General features: G+C 33.4%; 1 protein-coding gene across 5 annotated transcripts in view; it reads left to right on the top strand.

Moving 5' to 3' along the window:
• A1CF (APOBEC1 complementation factor) overlaps positions 1–20,533 on the top strand; it is an 83,441-nt gene that overhangs the window by 21,196 nt on the left and 41,712 nt on the right. For 2 of the 5 annotated variants that reach the window (XM_012467586.2, XM_012467585.2), the window contains exons 2-3: positions 4,701–4,844; positions 20,163–20,297. In XM_012467586.2, coding sequence (XP_012323009.2) covers positions 4,746–4,844; positions 20,163–20,297 — 234 coding nt within the window. In that variant the 5' untranslated portion in view covers positions 4,701–4,745. Of the gene's footprint in view, positions 1–4,700; positions 4,845–13,778; positions 13,900–17,879; positions 17,887–20,162; positions 20,298–20,533 lie in introns of those variants that run through there. The other 3 variants (XM_064374138.1, XM_064374137.1, XM_064374139.1) reach the window with 2 other exon arrangements.

Here is a 20,533-nt window from a genome sequence, read left to right as displayed (position 1 = left end):
TTATTGGACAGTTATTACATGCCAGAAATCATTTTAAGTATTTTAAATGTATGTTCATTATTTGGCTCCCAATATTAATATTGAATTCTCAAAGAACCCTATGGTGAACTTATTATCATCCTAATTGTATTTATTTATTGATTATTATTAGTAGTAGTAGTAGTAGCATTTTTGAGACAGGGTCTCATTCTGTCACCCATGCTGGAGTGCAGTGTCCCAATCACAGCTCATTGCAGGTTCAATCTCCCAGGCTCAGGTGATCGGCTTCCCAGGTAGTGTGACTACAGGTGCACGCCACTATACCTGGATGATTTTTGTACTTTTTGCAATGATGAGGTTTTGCCATGTTACCCATGCTGGTCTGGAACTCCCAGGCCTCCCAAATTGCTGGGCTTACAGGCATGAACCACCACACCTGGCCTCATCCTATTTTTACGTGTAAAGAAACAGGCTCAGAGAGCTTCCTCTGGGATGAAAGTTGAAGAAGAAAAGAGGGGACCATTTTTACATAGCTGGTTTGGTGGTGAGGATATATTTCAACCAAGCATTCCATTGCTAATAAAAACATACTGTCTGAGAGGACAGGGAAACACTGATTGCTAGTTAACGGAAACTGTAAGAACTAGAGGAAGTCCTGGCTTTTCACCCTTAGTGTCCTTTCCTCATCCCCTTGTTAGAAGGGAAGAAGAAGTGAAAGGGGAGGAAATTAAACAAGGAAGGGTTGACATTTCATCAGGCCCTTTCTGGAGTCCTTTTGCTGTTCCTCTACTGTGCTTCCCTCCTCCAACATGAGTTATTAGCAAACCTAGGGCAATGTTTCACAGGTGTTTTCACATTTCATCTTCACAGTATGGTGCACAGCCTGCTCATCACCCCAATTCACAAATGAGGAAACTGATGCTTAGAGTATGTGAATATATGTTTATTTCCTGTAATACTGACTGTAGCCTTCCCCTCCATCCAATCTCCATCTTTTTTGATCCTTTCTGTTCTCAGCCATCCTCATCTAGATAACAGTGCTGTACCACAAACCTGTGGATATTCTCCACAGAAATTATATAAGCATACTATATTTTACTTACTGTGTATTGATATATATTGGTTGTACATATTTTGAGGGTACATGTAATATTGTGATACCTCTACACAATATGTAATGATCAAATTAAGGTAATTGGAATATCACATCAAAGATTTATTTCCTCTTTATGTTTGGAATATTATAAATCTTCTAGTTATTTTAAAATATAAAATAAATTATTGTTAGCTATAATTTCCCTACTGTACTATCAAATACTAGAACTTCTAACTGTATTTTGTACCCCTTAACCAACTTCTCATCTCCTTCTCTCCACTACCTTTCTCAGCCTCTGGTAACTGCCTTTCTACTTTTTGCCTCCATGAGATCCACTTTTTCATATTCTACTTACTGATCTTATTTATTATCTTTCTCACTCCCTATAAAACTCCATGATATTTTGGGGGATGAGAGGTCTGGTATTTTCTCAGCTACATCCCTATGTCTTGAAAATTCTTGAAAGACAGTATATACTCAATAAATAATTTCTGAATTAATAGGTGATACTCATGAATGCTTTTCTTTAGTTCCTAAAGTTTTAATGCATGCCATATGTTTGTTTTAGATTCTATTTCTTCAATAAGATACATTAAGAACTATCCTTTTATAATTCTGATCTGAAGAACTTATAAGGTGCTAAATTAGAAGATGTATTACAAAGACTTTATTTCAAATTTACCAAGCTTCTTAACAAAAGTTTGACTTGCTTAAAATAAATATTTATCTGGGATTCAAGTTGAATAGGTCAACACTTTGAGAGGGGTTTTTTTTTTTTTTGCAAAATGAAAATTAAAGATTAAGTGTTTCTTGTGGCAAATTTTGAATTTTATTTCCATGCCCTGATTCCCAATGACTTAACACTATAATTGAGATATTATACAGATTTTCTCAGTAACTTCAGAGTGAATTTATATATGATCAAAAGACCTTTCTGATGTCAAAATACCTTTAATAACCTTTACTAATTATTAACCAAAACTAAAGGCAGATTTTGCATATACGAACTTGTCATTTCACCATGACTGTTATCTTTTCAATGGAAAAGATGAAGTTCAGCAAAGAACAAATCTACAATTTGGCCAGAAGACTGTAGACTTTGCCTTTAAAGAGCCTTAAGACATACAGAAATAATCCCAGCAGACCCCATCCACAGCCTCCGTGCTTTTGTAGGTTAATTCAGCACAGTCGGAGAATTTGAGAGTGTCATCGCAAAAAGATAATTTTAGTAACCTTTGGGAAAAGAGCAAGAGTTAGATTTTATCTTAAAGACTAGTTTCCTTTGTAAGTCTTCAAAAGTCTTTGCCTTTTGCAAAGTACAGACACTGAAGCTGGCATATTAACTTACTAAGTTAACAGAGTCCCCATAAAACACGATGCCCTAAAGCCAGGCAGAGAGTAGAGCTGGCAAACAGAGAGCATTAACTGTATGCTTCTTGAAGCAATCAGTGAATTCAAACTTAATTGGCCTGGGTCAGCAGCAAGCAAGAACTATCAGAAAGGTGAAGGCAAGAATGTCCATGTTTATTTGCAGAGAATGACATTGTTCTGGCCCTAAAAACAGCTAACTCTCTATAATCTCATTTTTTTCTTTTGATTTTCTAAATTACACTGAAAATATATTTTCTTTCTTTTTCTTTTCTTTCTTTTTTTTTTTTTTGAGACAGTCTCACTCTGTTGCCCAGGCTGCAGTGCAATGACATGATCTTGACTTACTGCAACCTCCACCTCCCGAGTTCAAGTGATTCTCATGCTTCAGCTTCCCAAGTAGCTGGGATTACAGGCATGCACTACCACTCCTGGCTAATTTTGCATTTTTAATAGAGACGGGGTTTCACTATGTTGGCCAGGCTGGTCTCGAACTCCTGACCTCAGGTGATCTGCCTACCTCGGCCTCCCAAAGTGCTGAGATTACAGGCATGAGGCACCATACCTAGCCAAAATATTACTTTCTAAATGATGCTTATCTATTAGTTTGGGGCATTCTTCAATTCTACTACTTCAGTAGTAGAATCCCTATGTCTATTACTAATAGTAGTACTATTAGTATTACTATAGTATCACTAATTATAATAATAGTAGTAACAGTAATAATTACCTATAATTAAAATAATACTATAATAATGGTGGTAGCAATAGTAATACTAATAGCATTAGTAATACACAATTACTATATTAGAATTTCCATTATTACAACTATTAGTAACACTAGCACTGGCATTATTAATAGTGCTACAATTAGTAATACTAATGCTATTAGTAGTATTAGTACTAATATTAGTGCTATTAGTAATAGTAGTACTATTAATACTAATATTAGTAGGTAGTTCTAATAATATTGCTATTGTTACTGATAGTAATATTCTATTACTATTCTATTATTCAAGTAATAGTAATTTTTGTACTAGAATACCTTAAAGTTACATTTTTCGGAAATGACCACTTCCACTTCACTTTTTTCTTTCACCCAATTTTTCACTCAGTTTCTTATATTATTAATGGTGTCTTCATCCTCAGTCTTTAAAGGACAATGAAAAGCAGTACAGGAATTCTCAATGAATAAGTCAGAAAATTTTCAAAAGTACCTATATTCAAATACATTCTAGTTACATTTGAGTCAGATCATTGTAAAACATATTTCCTCTGTCCTGGTTAACAGAGCACATTAAACAGAATGAAAACCCAGCATAGAACCTTCCCTGAGCCACTAATACTGTAATTAGTGTAGTAGCCTTCACCTCTGTATATGTGGGAACCTCCCAGGCCTCACACCCCCAACAGCCTAGAACCTTCAAAATGGATATTATCTTGTTCTGGAAACCTGTGGATGTGAGCAACTACCCATTTAAAATGTAATTCAAATCATGTTTCCAAAATAGAAAAATACAGACAATGAAATGCTGGAATTATATATTCATATCTGTATACACAAACATGAACATATGTAAACTTTCATCATTTTTTAGAATTTACAGACTTTTTCATGTACTCTACTGAGCATGTCTGTGGCATGTGATCTGGATGTTAGCAGACCCTTTCCACATCAACGCAAAAGCATCCATTGTTCTTGTTTTGTTAAAATCAACGTCACATTTTTATTACATAGAGTAGTTTGCATGATGACTTCTGTATATATGACACTGGCACATTTTGTTCTAAAATTTTATCTTTGGAGAATAAGTAGATAATTATCTCAGCTGACACATAAAGTACAGCTCAATCTCTGAGAATTCTGACACCTTATCTTAGTGATTAGAATTAATGACGGTGCCTTCTTCCCACATCTTTAAGGAACATCCTTCATATTCTTTTAATAGATGGGAGCTGATCTGTTTTTGGGCATTTGGTGACATCCTGAGATAAGTGGATTCAGAATTACTAATCTGCATTATAATTGGAGAATGAGTATTATTCATTGTTTTGTTTCTAAATTTCAACAAATATTGCACATTTTTAAAAGTTTTTAAGAGTACATTTACCAAGCCTTATTTGTATATAACTCTTAGTAGCTCTAACTTTAATGACTCATTTACAGACAATATTTCCTAAAGATGTCCTTCATGAAAAGGAGAAGTTTGGACTTGGCAACAGTAATTTACTTAATTTATCTTAAATTTGGTTTCAGTGAGCAACCCTAATTAACCTGATTTTTTGCTGATAATCACTCTCAATGGAATCAAATCACAAATCCGGGGATGGATTGAGCGGCACCCAGAAGGAAGCAGCCCTCCGTGCACTGGTCCAGCGCACAGGATATAGCTTGGTCCAGGTAGGAACTTCTTGTGAAATCTGCTGAGACTCACTACTGAATTTGCACAGTAGTGGGAATATTAGTGTTCCTAAAATGCAAAATGGGAATGGCCAGTTACATAGCTCTTTAGAGAAATGTCCCTTTCTAAAAGAGAAGGGAATTGCAACATTTCAGTTTTGTAGATGACCCTGAATGTAACCTTCTTTCTACTCTAGGTTATCAATTCAACCTTAACTTGTCACAGAATCAGTGTCCACAATTATAGAGACTATCACAAAAAGGAAGCTAGAATTTGCCACTCAAGGCTGTGAAGTAGAACCACATTGGTGTTTCAGGAATCAGCAGAAAGTAAACTACAGCAGGAACCAGACTTAATTTCCAGAGATCACTGCAGATGTAAGACTTCTAGATGTGGGATCCAAGGAATGAACATTTTGTGTCTAGCTGCTGCAATTTGTTTTCTCAGAACACCTACTCATCCAGTCTAGGATATGTAATACTAACTTCTGTCCATGTTTAGCATCTTTTAAAAGAAAAAAAAAAACAACCACCACAATAAAACTGTCTATTCATAGACATTGTCTTTTAGAAATTATCTCTATATTACTATTATCCTTATGATACCTTCCTTTAGAGAACTTCTGCTGCATTAAAAAACAAACAATGTAGTGTTAGATACATATATTATCTTATTTAAAGAAAAAATGTTGGTCTTTTGCAGTAAGACAAAGTATTTTAATTTCTGTTAAGTTTCTATTATTTCATAGTTGACTTTTTGAAGTTTCATTTAAGTCACTGAGATAGTGATGTATTAGTTTTCTTAATACTTAAAAGTCAAATTATTTTAGGCTCATTAATAAACTTTTGAAAAGAGGGTTTTCTTTCTTTTTGCAATCAACACTTCCCATAAATGTTATAACATCAAGAATGTTTTTGAATCTTTTTTTAATTTTGAACTTCTTGATATTAGAAACATTTGTGCAAAGACGGTGAAATAGAAAGCATTTCAATCCTTTCAAACAGCAATCTGTTAATATTTATATATAAGAGTGTTCCCTTTCTAGAACTGTATTTCTAAGAACCCATAATATAAGATAGAAATATGCATAAACCTGTCTAGAGTGACATTAGCCAGAATGCATGTCATAAACCTAAATGTATAAATAAAAGAAAATTATTAAGTAAACTATCAATGTATAATTATTATACTCAACAAGCAGAATTTATAAAAAATAATACTAAAATAATATAAATTGCCTATTATATTTAATTCAATTCTGGGTACTTGTTCTTCCTTTTCCCCCAGATGAAATTCAGGTCAAGTCTCGTAACTTTTCTGGTAACGTTCAGGTAATAAAAGATCCTTCATTAAAAAATTGATATTTTTTCATATTGATATTATTCCAAAGTAGATACAGTTTGGAATAAAAGTAAAGATATAAAATCACTCAAAGTTATAGTTATTTCCCCTTCCCCAAGTATGTCAGGGTGGAGAATTACTTCTTTTCCGTTTTTCTGAGCTATGTTTTCCTCTTCTGACACCAGTTTGGTAACAATAATTTCTGACTCCTTATTGAAGCAGAAGGGAAAAATTAAGCAAAGGAATGGGGGAAGGAAAGTTTTTAACTGAGCTACCTACATTGGGCTCTGGGGCCTGACAGGTATCTAAAGCTTGTACAATTCTTTGTGGGATCCTCAGATACCCAGCCTCCTGCTGGGTTCTCTTTGATATCTGAATCTGCCCTCATGGAGAGGATGGGAGATAATCATTAATTCCTACCTGTGGCCAAACTCTAGTCCCCTGGAAACACACATTCCCTGACCCAGCAAAATCTGGAAGTTGAGGTGACACAAAGCAACCACCTCTCCTTGCCAACAACGAAGCTGTTGTTCACATTGAGAGATTTCAGGAGTGAGTTAGACCCACCAGCTAGCGTGTTTCCCAAACACAAAGGCAGGGAATACACATCAAGCTGTCTAGGTGGTTTCTCTGCTACTCCTCTCTCCTGCTTGAGGCAAAAGGATAGGCAACTCCCAATTCCTCCCATTTAGGGGGAACTAAAACTCACAACACAACAGCAGTTGTCTCCAAATATCTTTGCGGAAATTCCAAAAACTCCCCTCAAACTCTCCAATCTCTTTTCTAAATTTGGAATGTTGAGTGAGAGTTAACAATGCAAAAATAGTTTCCTGCTACCTTCTCATACTCCTTGGTACTCTAGTCACTTGGTTGCATACCAAAACCAGAGGCCAGAGTTAATGATAATTTATTACATATTTCAAAATAGCTAGAAAAGAAGATCTGAAATGTTCCCAACACAAATAATTGAGGTGAGAGATACCCTAATCACCCCGATTCAATCATTACATATTGTATGCATGTATTAAAATATCATATATGGACTCCATAAATATGTACAATTATTATACATCAATCTTAAAAGTCCAATTCCGTCTTAAATTCCTGTTACAGATGAAACACTATTCAGTTACTAACAGTAATCACATAAAAAATTCTGAAGGACAATTGTAGCATTATTGTTAAAGTTATGTAGATAGTTTGCAAATAATTTTTTTGAAGAGACCCAAATAACAATGGAGATAACCTTACTCCATTTTAAAATTTTACTCCATTGTAAGGTCTGATGTTATGATTTAAGAACATTTATCTGATAGAGAGAAAAAGATATGTATAATTTAAAATGTTTTCATATAACATACTCCTAAAATAATATGGCCAATCTCCATATTACCTTGATCTTATATATTCAATAATATTCAGAAAATGTTTACAGTAATGACTTAGACCACAATTTAATTGTAATAATAATAATAAAAATATTCTAACTGCTTTGTGTATATTCATTAATCTAGTCCTTACTATACACTGTGTGGTAGCTACTATGTTTATCCCCAATTTCGTGATGAAGAAAACAAGGCACAAACAGTTTAGATAACTTGTGAGATTGATAGGCTAAGATTCTGTTGTTATTGGCCAAATTTTTTGGCTAGATTCAGAAAACTAAGAGTTGTTATAATGAGACTTTTAAGATTGCAATTTTAGAGATCAGCATGCCAGAGCATGCAAAAAACATTTTGTTTGAAACTAAACGTTGTAACATGATTCACTTTAAGTAATATTGGTTAGCAGCGTGAATGTTGAATCAGAAGATCTTCAATAATGTGGAAGCCTAATATTCTAAACGTTAGTTATCTATACCTAAGGCTTCTAATCATAATGTAAATACCTATATAACTTAATCATTTGGAATGAATTGAAGAATCCCTCCTGATTTTGACTACAGAGTGTGGAAAATTACACAAGACTTTAAATCAGAAGGCCTATAATCTAATCTAGTCCCAAACACATATGAGTTGTATTGTATGATCTTGGATAAGTCCCTTTAACAACTCCAGGCCATAATATCCTGGAAGATCAGCTTGGCAACACCCAACTATTTGCCCATGATTTGCGTGATTCTAGTAACTTCTAAATCTAGTCACTGGTCAGCACACTGGACTATTTGGTCGAAAGGGTAGACCAGGCATGTGTAGAAACACAACTTCAAACTTTTCGTTAAGTTAGGGAAAATCCTTTAATCTTACTAATGCTTCAGCCTTCCTACTCTGGATTATACAAAAGATTAATATGATTATCCAAAAAAAAAAAAGAAAAACAACATTAAGAACATCAGGTTCACTTTTTTTTTTTTTAAGTTTTTGTACAAAAGTTAAGATAAAGAAACATCTTAATACAATCCAAGGAGTATACCTATAAAATGGTAGTTTAGAATTTTATGAACTAGAGTTTGAAGGCTTTACTTTTGCTGTATCTTTACAGTCTCTAATACTGAATGTTGAATATTTGCAAAACAAGAATTCAAAAACAGAGAGTGATAAATTTTGCTCTCTTATCACTAGCAGGACAAATACAGATATCAAAAATAGAATTTTGTGAGTTACTTAATAATGTGAGCCAGGCTTTTATGTAGCAACTAAGGCAATAATGCCTGTTTCTAAGGATTTGGGAATATGCTCTGTGATTTTTAAAAAATAATTAAATATCTTTGGATATTGACGGCTGAACTGTTTGTCGAAGTATTTTAGAGAATAAAGAGATGTAATGCAATACCCCACATATAGTAGGTATTCAATACATACTATTGATAAAAATTGTATAATGCTACTAAGTTAAACTTTAAGCTTCATAATTGCATTAAGCCTTATAAAAATATTTTGGAACGAAATGTGCTACATTATTAACATGGGGACAGTCTTTGCCTCTGGGTAATGGAATTATATGTGGGGATTTTTTTCCCTACTTTTTTATTCTTAATTGTACTTCCAGATTTCTAAAGCTAGCATATATTTCTTTGATAGCTAAAGACAAAAACAAATTACATTATGATGAGCCTTTCCTCAAGAATGCATTAATGATGTGGGTCATAAACTGTGATATGTGATGCTCCTCCCACCTGGAATTTTCTCCTTAGAACTAGAAAAATACATTCTCATAGGTAAGCATATTCAGAAAAGTATACACTTCCACCCAATGTGGTGTCTGGTGACATCAAGTTTAATTCTACTGCAACTAAACCTAAATGTATATTTAATAAAAATCACCCTCAAGTAGTCTGAATATTTTTAAAAATAGACACAGACATAAAAATATATGAAAAATATGTATTTTAAAATATATATTTAAATATATACATATATATAAATATATACATATATTTAAATATATATAATAAAATGTGGTATGTGTTAGCTTTGTTTATCTAGTTATCCTACTGGTAGTCTATTTTCTAAAAATCATTACGGCACAATCAATTTTTATAAGGTATGATAGTCCCCTTGCTTTCTTAAACCAATGTTCATCCTAAATAAGCATCAAGGTTTTGTTTTTTTGTTGTTTTGGGGGGTTTTGTTTGTTTGTTTTTGTTTTGTTGTTGTTGTTGTTTTGGTTTTGTTCTTGTTTTGCTTCCTTCATCCTTATTATTGAGAAAAATATGTTAGTGCTGGGTCTTGGGATTAGAGAATATAAAAATGCAGTGCCTGACCTAAAGTTCATATAACATGGGTGAAATGAAAAAGAATGCATTCAAAATTTAAAATAGCAACAACATAAGGCAGCCTCAAATGAGCAATACAGCTGTGGGTACCAAATAGATGAGCATTTTTTTGTACAGAGGCTTAAAACTGACCATGCTCTTTGACCTTAGGAATGAGGACAAATATTTAGACATAAGAATGTTCATCATAGTGAAATTTATAATTTTTTAGAAATTTAAACTTAAACATATCTTAAATATCTAATAAATATTAATGGTCAAATAAACTATGATCATCTTTATATTTTCAAATTATATAGTAATATAAAATTATGATTTCAAAGAATTTTCAGACATAGAGAAGTATCCAAATTTTAACATTTAGTTAAAAATCTGAAGGCTACATATAAATTCATAAATAATATTTTAAGAAATTATTCACATACAATAAAGAATATTGTGAAATAACAAAGGGTAATCTCTAATTTTTTCTTGCTTGTTCTTCTTCATTTTCTAAATTTTCTATAATAAATGCAGATTATTTTTATTACAAGGAAAAATCTTATAAGGTAAAAAAATTCTAAGGGTCATTTGGTTAGGAGTAAAAGAAAAAAATCATGGAAGAAATCTTCATTATTAAATTTGGATGATAGGTGCCTACGTTCACTAGACTATTCTTTCTAATTCTACATATATATAAACTTTTTTAAAATATTGATATAGTCCAATCCTTTTGTTTTGTAGTTAGAAAATAAGCCCCAGAGTTACACAATTATAAATCAGGGGTCAACAAACTATGCCCCATGAAGCAAATGTGGCTACAGCTTGTTTTTGTCATAATTGCAGGCTATGAATGCTTTTTTTTTATATTTTAAGGATTTCTTTTTTAAAACAAACAAAAAGCCTAAAATATCAACTATTTGGCCCTTTACAAAAAAAGTTTGCTGACTCCAACTCAAATCCCTAAACTAGTGCTCTATATTAGAAGCTAATCTAGGTTTTAAAGAAAATTCCTTATAATATAGAAGAGTATTTGCTCTTCCTTAAAAGAAGTAGGTGTATCCCTTCTTGTGCTGCCTATTCACACCAACTCAAGCACTGGGCTCTCACCCATTCATTTATTAATTCATTTATGGATTCCACCACAAAGAGAGACATGTTTCTACCTTTATGAAGATTAGTCTCATAGAAAAGATAGAAAATAAACAAACAAGCAAAGTAATTACAGATCACGGTAAGTGCCAAGAATGTGATAAACCAGGTTGTGTAAAAGAGAATGCCAGGTGACCTTCTTTAGGAAAAACGACATTGAAGCTGAGACTTACGAGAGCAAACAAACTTTGCAAGGAGCTAAGTATCCCGGGAAGATGGAGCACACAGGCAGTACTCCTTAAACAAAATATTTATAAAATGCAGAACACTTTAGGGCAGTGAAGACATTAATATGTCTTAATTTGTAACATCTAGTGATATTACTGCAGATGAGTAAGTGGGTGTCATCTTTCCATTCCTCTATTAATCAGCCACGGACCTGGTGTCCTGGGAACAATCTCTACAAACTAGGAACAAAATACAGTATTCAATTTCCACCCCTCACACTTTCCTTTCTATGCATACTCTCTTGTATTGAGTTTCAATGAAATTACATGTTTTGATTCTAATTTTTTCAATTCTTCAGCAAATACAAGCCATCAGGTACAAAGGATGGTGCTAGATCAAGTCTAATTGGAATATCGTTTCTCTTCTAAGAGTGCTCCAAATTAAGTTAACTCTCCATCTTTCTGGTTTGAGATAATGTACTTAGGCAATTTTAATTGGATATTTCTCAAATGGCATTTTTTCCTACAAATAATACAATAAAAATAACTTGAGGGCCTCAGGTTTACTAATTGGCTTCATCTAGACTGGTTCTGAGAAGAGCAGATGGAAAAACACTGTGGCATTGACATTCTTTTTCAATCACTGCACAAAAAATCCTAGGGACAGAAATAGAAATTTGACTTCATAGAAAAATATAGCTCCTGGGTCCTACTTTTGCCTCTATTGACTGTTCTCACCACCTGCTCACATCCTTGCTATCCAAGGACTTAGGTCATTCACCAAGTGCATAGATACCAACTCTTTAAATAGGTAGCAATAAGCATCAGAACAGGATGGAACCAGTAGATGATCACAGGCTCATGCTTCCCTAAGCTTATCACCCCAGCCACCCACAGGCCAACTTTATTTTAAAGCTCAGAAGCAGTCTTACTTCTACTAGCCAGAGATGCCACAGCATGGTGCAATAGACTCCAAATGAAGGAGCAGTTCTGTGAATTCCTTTGTGGAGGGGTGTATGCCCAACATTTGAGGGAACTTCATTATCCCAAGGAACACAGATATGTTCCAGAAGCTATTGTTTCCAAATAGTAATGAATTTCTCCTTGAATAGCCTAACAGGGTGTTGGCTATACATGAAGTCTTCGATATAAGATTCAAAATCTTCATAAACTGCACATGGTAGTGATTTCCCTTAAGCTATAAGCAAAGAAGTTTTCTATTTCATCAGCTTAAAAATCAGTGTGAACTTCATGACCCAAATATGCAGAAGCAAGACCAGGCATTATGGACTTTGGACTCCACTTGCTGACAAATTCACAATTTTTAAAAGTGCTATCTGTTTATTAGTACTGATCAGCAACTAAACATAAGTGACTCTTCATCTTCAGAACCTGAAAGCTTACCATTATGAGATGCACAGACAGCTTTCAAACAAGCTAGGCAAAGAAGAAATTATGGAGATCACAGATCCTGCCAATCATGAATTTGTATAGGATTTCAACAGCTGTGATCCTTTATAACATTGTCGAAGAGGTGCTGAGCAGAGAACCGAGATGACATTAAATGGTACATTTGCCACATCATTAAATAATATCCAATCCCATATAGAGAGTATTATTCCACTTTCAACACTTTCAGGCTTTCAGGTGAGGAAAGTTAGTTGTTGGAGGTATGATTTAAACACCTCTCCAGGCCCTGCAAGCCTTTTTAAGTACCAAGAGCAGGTCTAGAGCTTTTAGTAGAGGACAATGTCTAGGTAGAAGTTGATCATGATTTCCCTCTTTTGCAATTGTTTTTATAATTACCATTCATTTGTGAGAAATAATACTGATATTCCACTTATAAGGACAATATATATTTTCTTTTTGGTACAAGTTTCTGTAAGTAACAAAGTGAATCAATGCATAAAAAGTCATTAGGTAGTTAACAGAATACATGTCAAGTGGATATGGAATTGGAGATACACTGATTTTTAAAATTACAACAATATCCTCTTAAGACTCCAATTGACTCACAAAACACCCTATGAACATTTTCCTCCATTAAACATGATATCAAAGTCAGCCTTCCTTTCACAAGCATCCTGACACCCCGCAGGACTACTGCAATTACCTAGTCAACCCTCCTACTTCTTTGTAGATAAAGTAATTAAAATCAGAAAAGATTTAGTGGCTTGCCAAGTCCCTCAGCTTGTCAGAAATTAAAATTCACAAGGGTGTTGTAAGTAGAAGAATGATTGTATAAAATTCCTTACATGCCTCAACCCCAGTGCATTAGATGGGATTATGTTTAGCATATGTTGAACTAGGAAAAGATAGAAGAGCAATTACCCATACCAAATGTTCTTCATTGTGTCTTTATCTGTACAAGGGAAGTTTTGCATAAATTAATCAGATCTAGTGGCAATAATAATAGTTAATTCAAAAAGGCAAATTGTATCTGTAAGTAAACAAAAAGTTAGATGGGCCTATTGAATAAATTACATATTCTAAAAGGATAAAAGCCCCAAACCGATTAAGGAATCACTAAAGTTGTCACCTAATTACTTCTTGGAAGGAATTAGAGGTTCCTACAGATGGAAGCAGTGTGTCAAGCCACATGCCCAGAGTCAGAAGTGAGCATGAGCACAGCAATTCCCGGACTCAAACAAACGAGATAATGCTTTGCAGTCCATCATTATGCAAACTTTACTGGAAAAAGTAAACAGAGAGTCTAGAAGTAAGTTGGCATTTTACTTGTTCTCTTTTGTAGAAACACATACACACACACAGAGTAATGCTTTTTGTTTTCTAATTTTGAAAAACACTAAAAGTTTTCTGTTTTCTAATTTTGAAAAAAATGTTTTGTTTTCTAATGTTGTCTATTTTCAAATTCAGTATTCTTATGAAGGACCAAAATCATACATTATAAAAATCTTTTCAAAACACATCATTTTAAAAAGCCTATTTGCTTTTGAATTCTTCAAACATTGATACTGAATAATCCCTTAAATATAAAGGGAAATTATTAAAAGATATTATTAAATGCATTAATTTGATAACACAAATTGCTTCTGCTTCCATAAGACAGTTAACAACTTCAAGTGAAATTAGGATTAATTTCCTTGGAAATAGATTTTTAATTGTCAACCTTCCAAAGTGAAACAGGAAGTTGACTCATAATTTACTAATAGCTGTTTCCTCAGAAGAACCATGTCATACACTTTTTAAAGATAAAATGTCAGGGATCTGTAAAAAGTAAAATCAATCAATAAATTTTCAAGAGTCAAGAGCCATTTGCATCTTTCTTCATGATTTTTGCCATAGAAACATGCCGCCAATATTATTTATTTAGAATTAATTAAATCAACTCACTATTTTTAGTCATTTATTTTTAAAAGTAAACTTTTTCTCATTTATGTAAGTAGAAACCCATAGGTTTTGTGGGCTAATTATACTTTTTCTAATGTACATTAAAAAATCCATAATTATTAAAATAAGAAATATTGACCTATAAACTACCTAATATCATCCTCACATGTTTGCTGTATGATGATAAAGCTAAATTAATATTTGAATATTATGTTCATACCCTAGCTTTTCCTGTCTTTGTTTCTAATTCCATATTTCCATAAATTTCAACAACTCATTTAGTCTTTATATTACAATTGTTATTACTCTTTCTACTTCAGTAACATTATATCTGGCATTCATATTGTATATGCTTTATAAAAATTGTAGAAAACAGCTTATAGAAATAATGCCAACTTCTACAGTATATTAAGTCAAATAAATTCTGCTTTCTAAATTCCAGTCTAGAAACAGATTTTACCAACACGAAGTCACTGATTTTAACAAGATGTGAAGGTGAACAAGCTATACAAAATAGATAATTATTTTATATACAATTTAAAAATGAATATCCCCTATAGCACTGTTTGTTATCCTCAGTCAACAAAATCTGTGGAAGGAGCCAAAGGTAAAATCACATCGAAGAGAGTCCTGTTGGTACATTTTATGGCCCTATAGACTTTCATTAAACTATCTATCACATGATGAAGGATCTAGTATATAGGTGGAATACAGTAGAAATAATGTGTAATAAATACTTTTATTCAATTTCACAAATCAATAACTAGAAAAATACAGTATACACTCATGAAACACAAGTGCCAGAGTCAAGAGAGATGTCCTCAATGCCTTGTTGTCAACTTTAAGAACCATGCACAAGAGTTTGGGCACAGAACCACTGTTCTAGGCATGGTTCTGGTGACTGGCAAGCTGATAAAGGCTTGAAATGCTACTAAGCATGGGTAGATTGGCCAGGACCTAAGGGAACAGGAGCAGGAATAAAAACAAACCTGATCAATTAGAAAATGGATAGGAAAACATCTGAAACGTTTAGTTATGAAAAGTACACAATTTCTTCCCTCTTGGAGAGAGAGAAAAAAAACAAAGAACCAAAGAGAACCACAAAGATGATTACAAATTTAAAATATGAACTTTCCAAAGAGCCATTAAAGAAATTGAAATTAGTACTCAGGAAAAAACAGGCTGAATGAGGGTTCATTAATTAATGTCCTTCCAGTTATGAATGGGCTTATTTATGGGAAACAATAATCATCCAGTGTCCACGATTGGTGAAGTTGAACAGGAAAGTAAATGTAACACACGACACGAGGTTTTATGAAGCTGGTAAGCCTGAGAAAAATAATCATCAGAATTTTTGAATACTATATATGCCATAAAGTTCACCAAATATAGAATGATAGGTTCTTTATTCTAGTGTTTTCTACAACAAATTAAACCATTGTGATATCAGACGTTATGTATCTCTGGACATAGTTTCCTCATCTATAAAATTACTGTATTGTGTTAATGTAAAAATGAAAGAAAGATAACGTGACTACAAGCATCTTCATATTTAGTCTCTGCTGTTTACTGCTTATATAAATTTGGACATATTCTAAGCCTTGGATTCCTCATCTATAAAATGAAAGCAATAGTAGTAGCATCCTCATAGATTTGTTGAGAAGAATAAATGAATGTAAAACACTCGGCAAAATACCTGATTCAGTTGGAGATAGTTGTTGTTTCTGCTGACATTACTATCATGTCCAAGTAACAGAAGCTAACTCTGACTGGCTAAACAGAAAAGAGTTTATTGGAAGGGAATTGGTTCACAGAAACTTTAGATGTGGAGAATACAATTCAAGGGTAAGCTTTTAAGAACAACACCCAAAACCACATCACATATTTGTCATGGTAAGAAAATGTTATCTACCATCACAGAACACTCAACATTAAAGTTTGCACCATTTGTGATTTTTACATCAGAACTAAATTTTAGTAAAGGAAACCATGATTATCCATGGTTTAGTAAAGGAAACTATGATTGTCCAATAACCACGATGGCCCCAGCTGCAAGGAAAGCTGGAAAAATCAAGTATCTGCCATTTTTAAGTTCTAGAAGAGAAGGCAATTTTTGCCCAGATTCCCCAGCTGTATAATAAGATCAAATGCTCAGTGGCCAACATTAACTCAGTTCATTCAACCTCCATGCTAAGACTTATTGCTTAGAATCATTTATTGAAGAAGATTGTGTGGTTTTTATCCAAGGTCAAGAAGATGGTAGACATAATCTCTTGAAGACTCTATGGCTCCATCATGAAGGACTTGAAATATCTGTGATAGGAGGAAATTTCCAAGTACTCTTGACATATTAACTGAGTTACTGAGTAGACTCAACATCCAATATTTAAATTAAAGCCACTGGATTTATAGTTAGAATTGTGTCCTCAACTGCTCATTTACATAGCTGAAGATTTTCCACCTATTTGCATTTGACTCTAGAGAGACAACAGTTTCTCAGTCTTTGATTAGAAAAATAAATGTTTCCAGAGTTTAATGAACACTGTCTCATGAAAAACAAAAATCTATATTCTTTTAGTCTGAACTATTAATACATTTGTGCTGCTGGGGAGAATGCTTCCCTTGAGTAAGATATCAGCTAGGAGGGAAAAAAGCAGTTATAACTAGGCTTTATCTATTTTAAACTCAACTATGAAAATAGTGCCTGACATACTAGCAACCCAGAGCCCAACTGTCCTTTCTGAGTAATGGACAGCTATTCTAACCTCATGACTAATGCCCAGTGCCTGCCTTAAATTGGTCTGGACTTCCACTACTGGTGCATTCCAAGACCGGTGGGTGGCTCACAGAGCAACTCTCCCCCACTGAGAGAACTTCAGGGCATCTCTTTACAGTCTCAAAAAATATTCTTTGGAATTTTTTCAAGTGTTTATAGAAAACACAGAAAGATAATTACTATGCTTTCCTGGTCAATTACTTCAGATAATAAGCAGATAAACCCTCCTATACACATGATATGCATAAAATAGTTGGATGACATTTTTAGCAATTATAGCATACAAGAAAGTTGAAGATAAATTTTAAAAGGTCAATCTGCTGGTTACCTATTTAATTCCAAACTATCAAAGCTTTTCAAAGTAGAATTTCTGGAATTGCCACTTTCCTATTATGTGATGAAAGTTTGGTGTCCTCAACTGCAAGGGTAAAAATGCCACCAAATGTATAGTAAATTTATTCTAATAATCTGTTAAATGTTACAGACATCAAAGATATGCAAAAATGGGCTCAGAGGAATCATTGTCACTCAGATGGAGAGTTTGCCCAGGGAGGAAGATGGTAATTTGGCAATTCAGGTTGAGTATCTGGTGTACAAATTGCTTAGGACCAGAAGTATTTTGGATTTCAGATTTTTTTTTAATTTTAGAATTTTCACATATGCATAATAAAGATATCTTGGGGATGGGACCCAAAATATAAACATGAAACTCATTTACATTTCATATATACCTTATACACATAGCCTGAAGGTAATTTTATACAATGCTTTTAATAATTTTGGGTACCCATCACATGAGGTCAGGTGTGGGATTTTCTACTTGTGGAAATTTCAGTGCATCATATTGGCACTGAAAAGTTTTGAACTTTGGATTTTGTCATTAGAAATATGAGATACATTCTTCCAAATATTTTATGTAATAAAATGATTGGAAATTGAAATGATTTTAAATTGTAGTAGGGAATTTGCTATTTAATGGCATGATAAATTTTTTCATAAATAAGGAGTAATTTTTTTTTTTTGAGACAGAGTCTTGCTCTGTCACCCAGGCTGGAGTGCAGTGATATAATCTCACCTGGGTTCAAGTGTTTCTCATGCCTCAGTCTCCCAACTAGCTGGGATTACAGGCATGTGCCACCATGTCTGGCTAATTTTTATATTTTTAGTAAAGATGGGATTTCACCATGTTGGCCAGGCTAGTCTCAAACTCCTAGACTCAAGCTATCTGCCCACCTCAGCCTCCCAAAGTGCTGGGATTACAAGCATGAGTCACCATGCCAGGCAAATAAGGAATATTTTAATGTATGCATCTGTTCTAAATGACTTTCATATATCAAAGGAGCAAAATACAGAAATTAAGCTGATAAATTTTGATGCCTGACTGCCTGGGTTCGAATTCTGGCTTCTCCACTTCCCAACCATGTGATCTTGGCAAATTACTTAATTTATCGGGGCTTTGGCACCTTACGTAAATGGAATAATAACAGTCCTTAACCCATGACATTAAGTAATGATAGAGCAGTATCTGGCATATAGTAAGTACTATATAGCTATTTGTTTGAAAATAAGTAAATGATTAAAAGCCATTAATGTCTCTGAAAATGTCAATTGCACATTTTTAAGGTAATTCTTGGTTGAGATATAGACCACCAAGTTACCAAGGTTTTGGTTTTTTTCTATAAGCATAAAGAATTCAATTTCTCAGACTTCTCAGTGATATCAAAGTTTTGCTACTAGACAAGAATGTTAGAGTAAGAAAAAAATACAAGAACTCTCTAGGCAAAAATTTAAATATTCAGTTTGATTTTTAAAAATTCAGTTGTTTGAAACAAAAAAAAAGAATCCAGGCAAAGTAGAAGACTCATATGACATCTTTTAAAATTATTATTTTTAAAAACTTGGTATGAATTATTAGAAATAAAAAAGTGATCAGGACCACAGACACCACAGATATTAATTAAATACTGTGATCCAAAGAGCCTTTGTGCTAACACTTGGAAAATAATTGAGAAAAACTCAAGTTGATGTATATGAAGATTTAACAGGCACACCACAAGCTGCTTTACTTCAATTTTAAAAAACAACTATCATACAAAACAGTGTCTTTAAATGACTAACATGTCTTTTAAAAATACACATAGAAAAATACTTGAAAAGGCAGACTGAAATTTTTAACAGTAACTACATCTAAGGATGGGTAGAGTGTTACATTGGAGAATTTTTCTTTTACCTTATATATCACCATATTTTTTTCCACAACATGTATGATTTTATAGTATAAAATTTCTTAAAATATTAGTTGTAGAAGATAGTAATGAACTCCTGGGCTCAAGGCATCCTTCTGCCTCAGCCAGAGTAAGTTGTAGTGTTCTATAGCACTGCAGGATGACTACAGTTAACAATAATATATTATTAATATGTAGTTTTAAATAGCTAGATGAAGGCTATTCCTTGTATTGCCAACACAAAGAAATGATAAATGTTTGAGTTTATGGATATGCTAATTACCCTAATCTGTTCACTGTTTTGTTTGTTAAGAAAATAGATCTCTTAAGTGTTCTTACCTCAATGAAATTACAAAAGAAAAACCTTATACTTGCCTAGCACTTTACAAGTTTTTACAATGTTTATCTCAAGCAAGCTGCTGAAGCAAAGAGTGTAGTATTATAATCCATATAAAAGGTTTTAATTTTTCTCCTTTAACCAGTCAACTATTATTATTTGTCAATGATAGATACATTCCTTATTGTGAAGTGATTTTGAAAAATATTCAAGGAAATTGAATTAAAGACTTTATCGTTTTCTCCTCTCCTTCACACCTGTCCTGGATTTGCAGGAGAATGGACAAAGAAAATATGGTGGCCCTCCACCTGGCTGGGATGCTGCACCCCCTGAAAGGGGCTGTGAAATTTTTATTGGAAAACTTCCTCGAGACCTTTTTGAGGATGAGCTTATACCATTATGTGAAAAAGTGAGTCCAAATTTAACATTTAATTTTTATTATCTTTCAAGGGAAAAATCCTATTCTCTTCACTTCATTCTCATCCTTCTTGGTCAATGATTGTTTTCATTCCAATTACCATTCATCAATTATACACAAAGTTTTTAGTGATTGTCTCTTTATAATCAGTGCTTTGACCTAGCTCTCGTCCTGTTACTGACAGCTTGAATCCCTACAATTTCTAATGACTTTCAAATCTATATCTT

This window comes from Aotus nancymaae, unplaced genomic scaffold, assembly GCF_030222135.1.
Source record: "Aotus nancymaae isolate 86718 unplaced genomic scaffold, 86718_ANA_hifiasm-v0.15.2.pri h1tg000010l, whole genome shotgun sequence".
Lineage (NCBI taxonomy): Eukaryota > Metazoa > Chordata > Mammalia > Primates > Aotidae > Aotus > Aotus nancymaae.
This window is presented reverse-complemented; position numbering and strand designations above follow the sequence as displayed.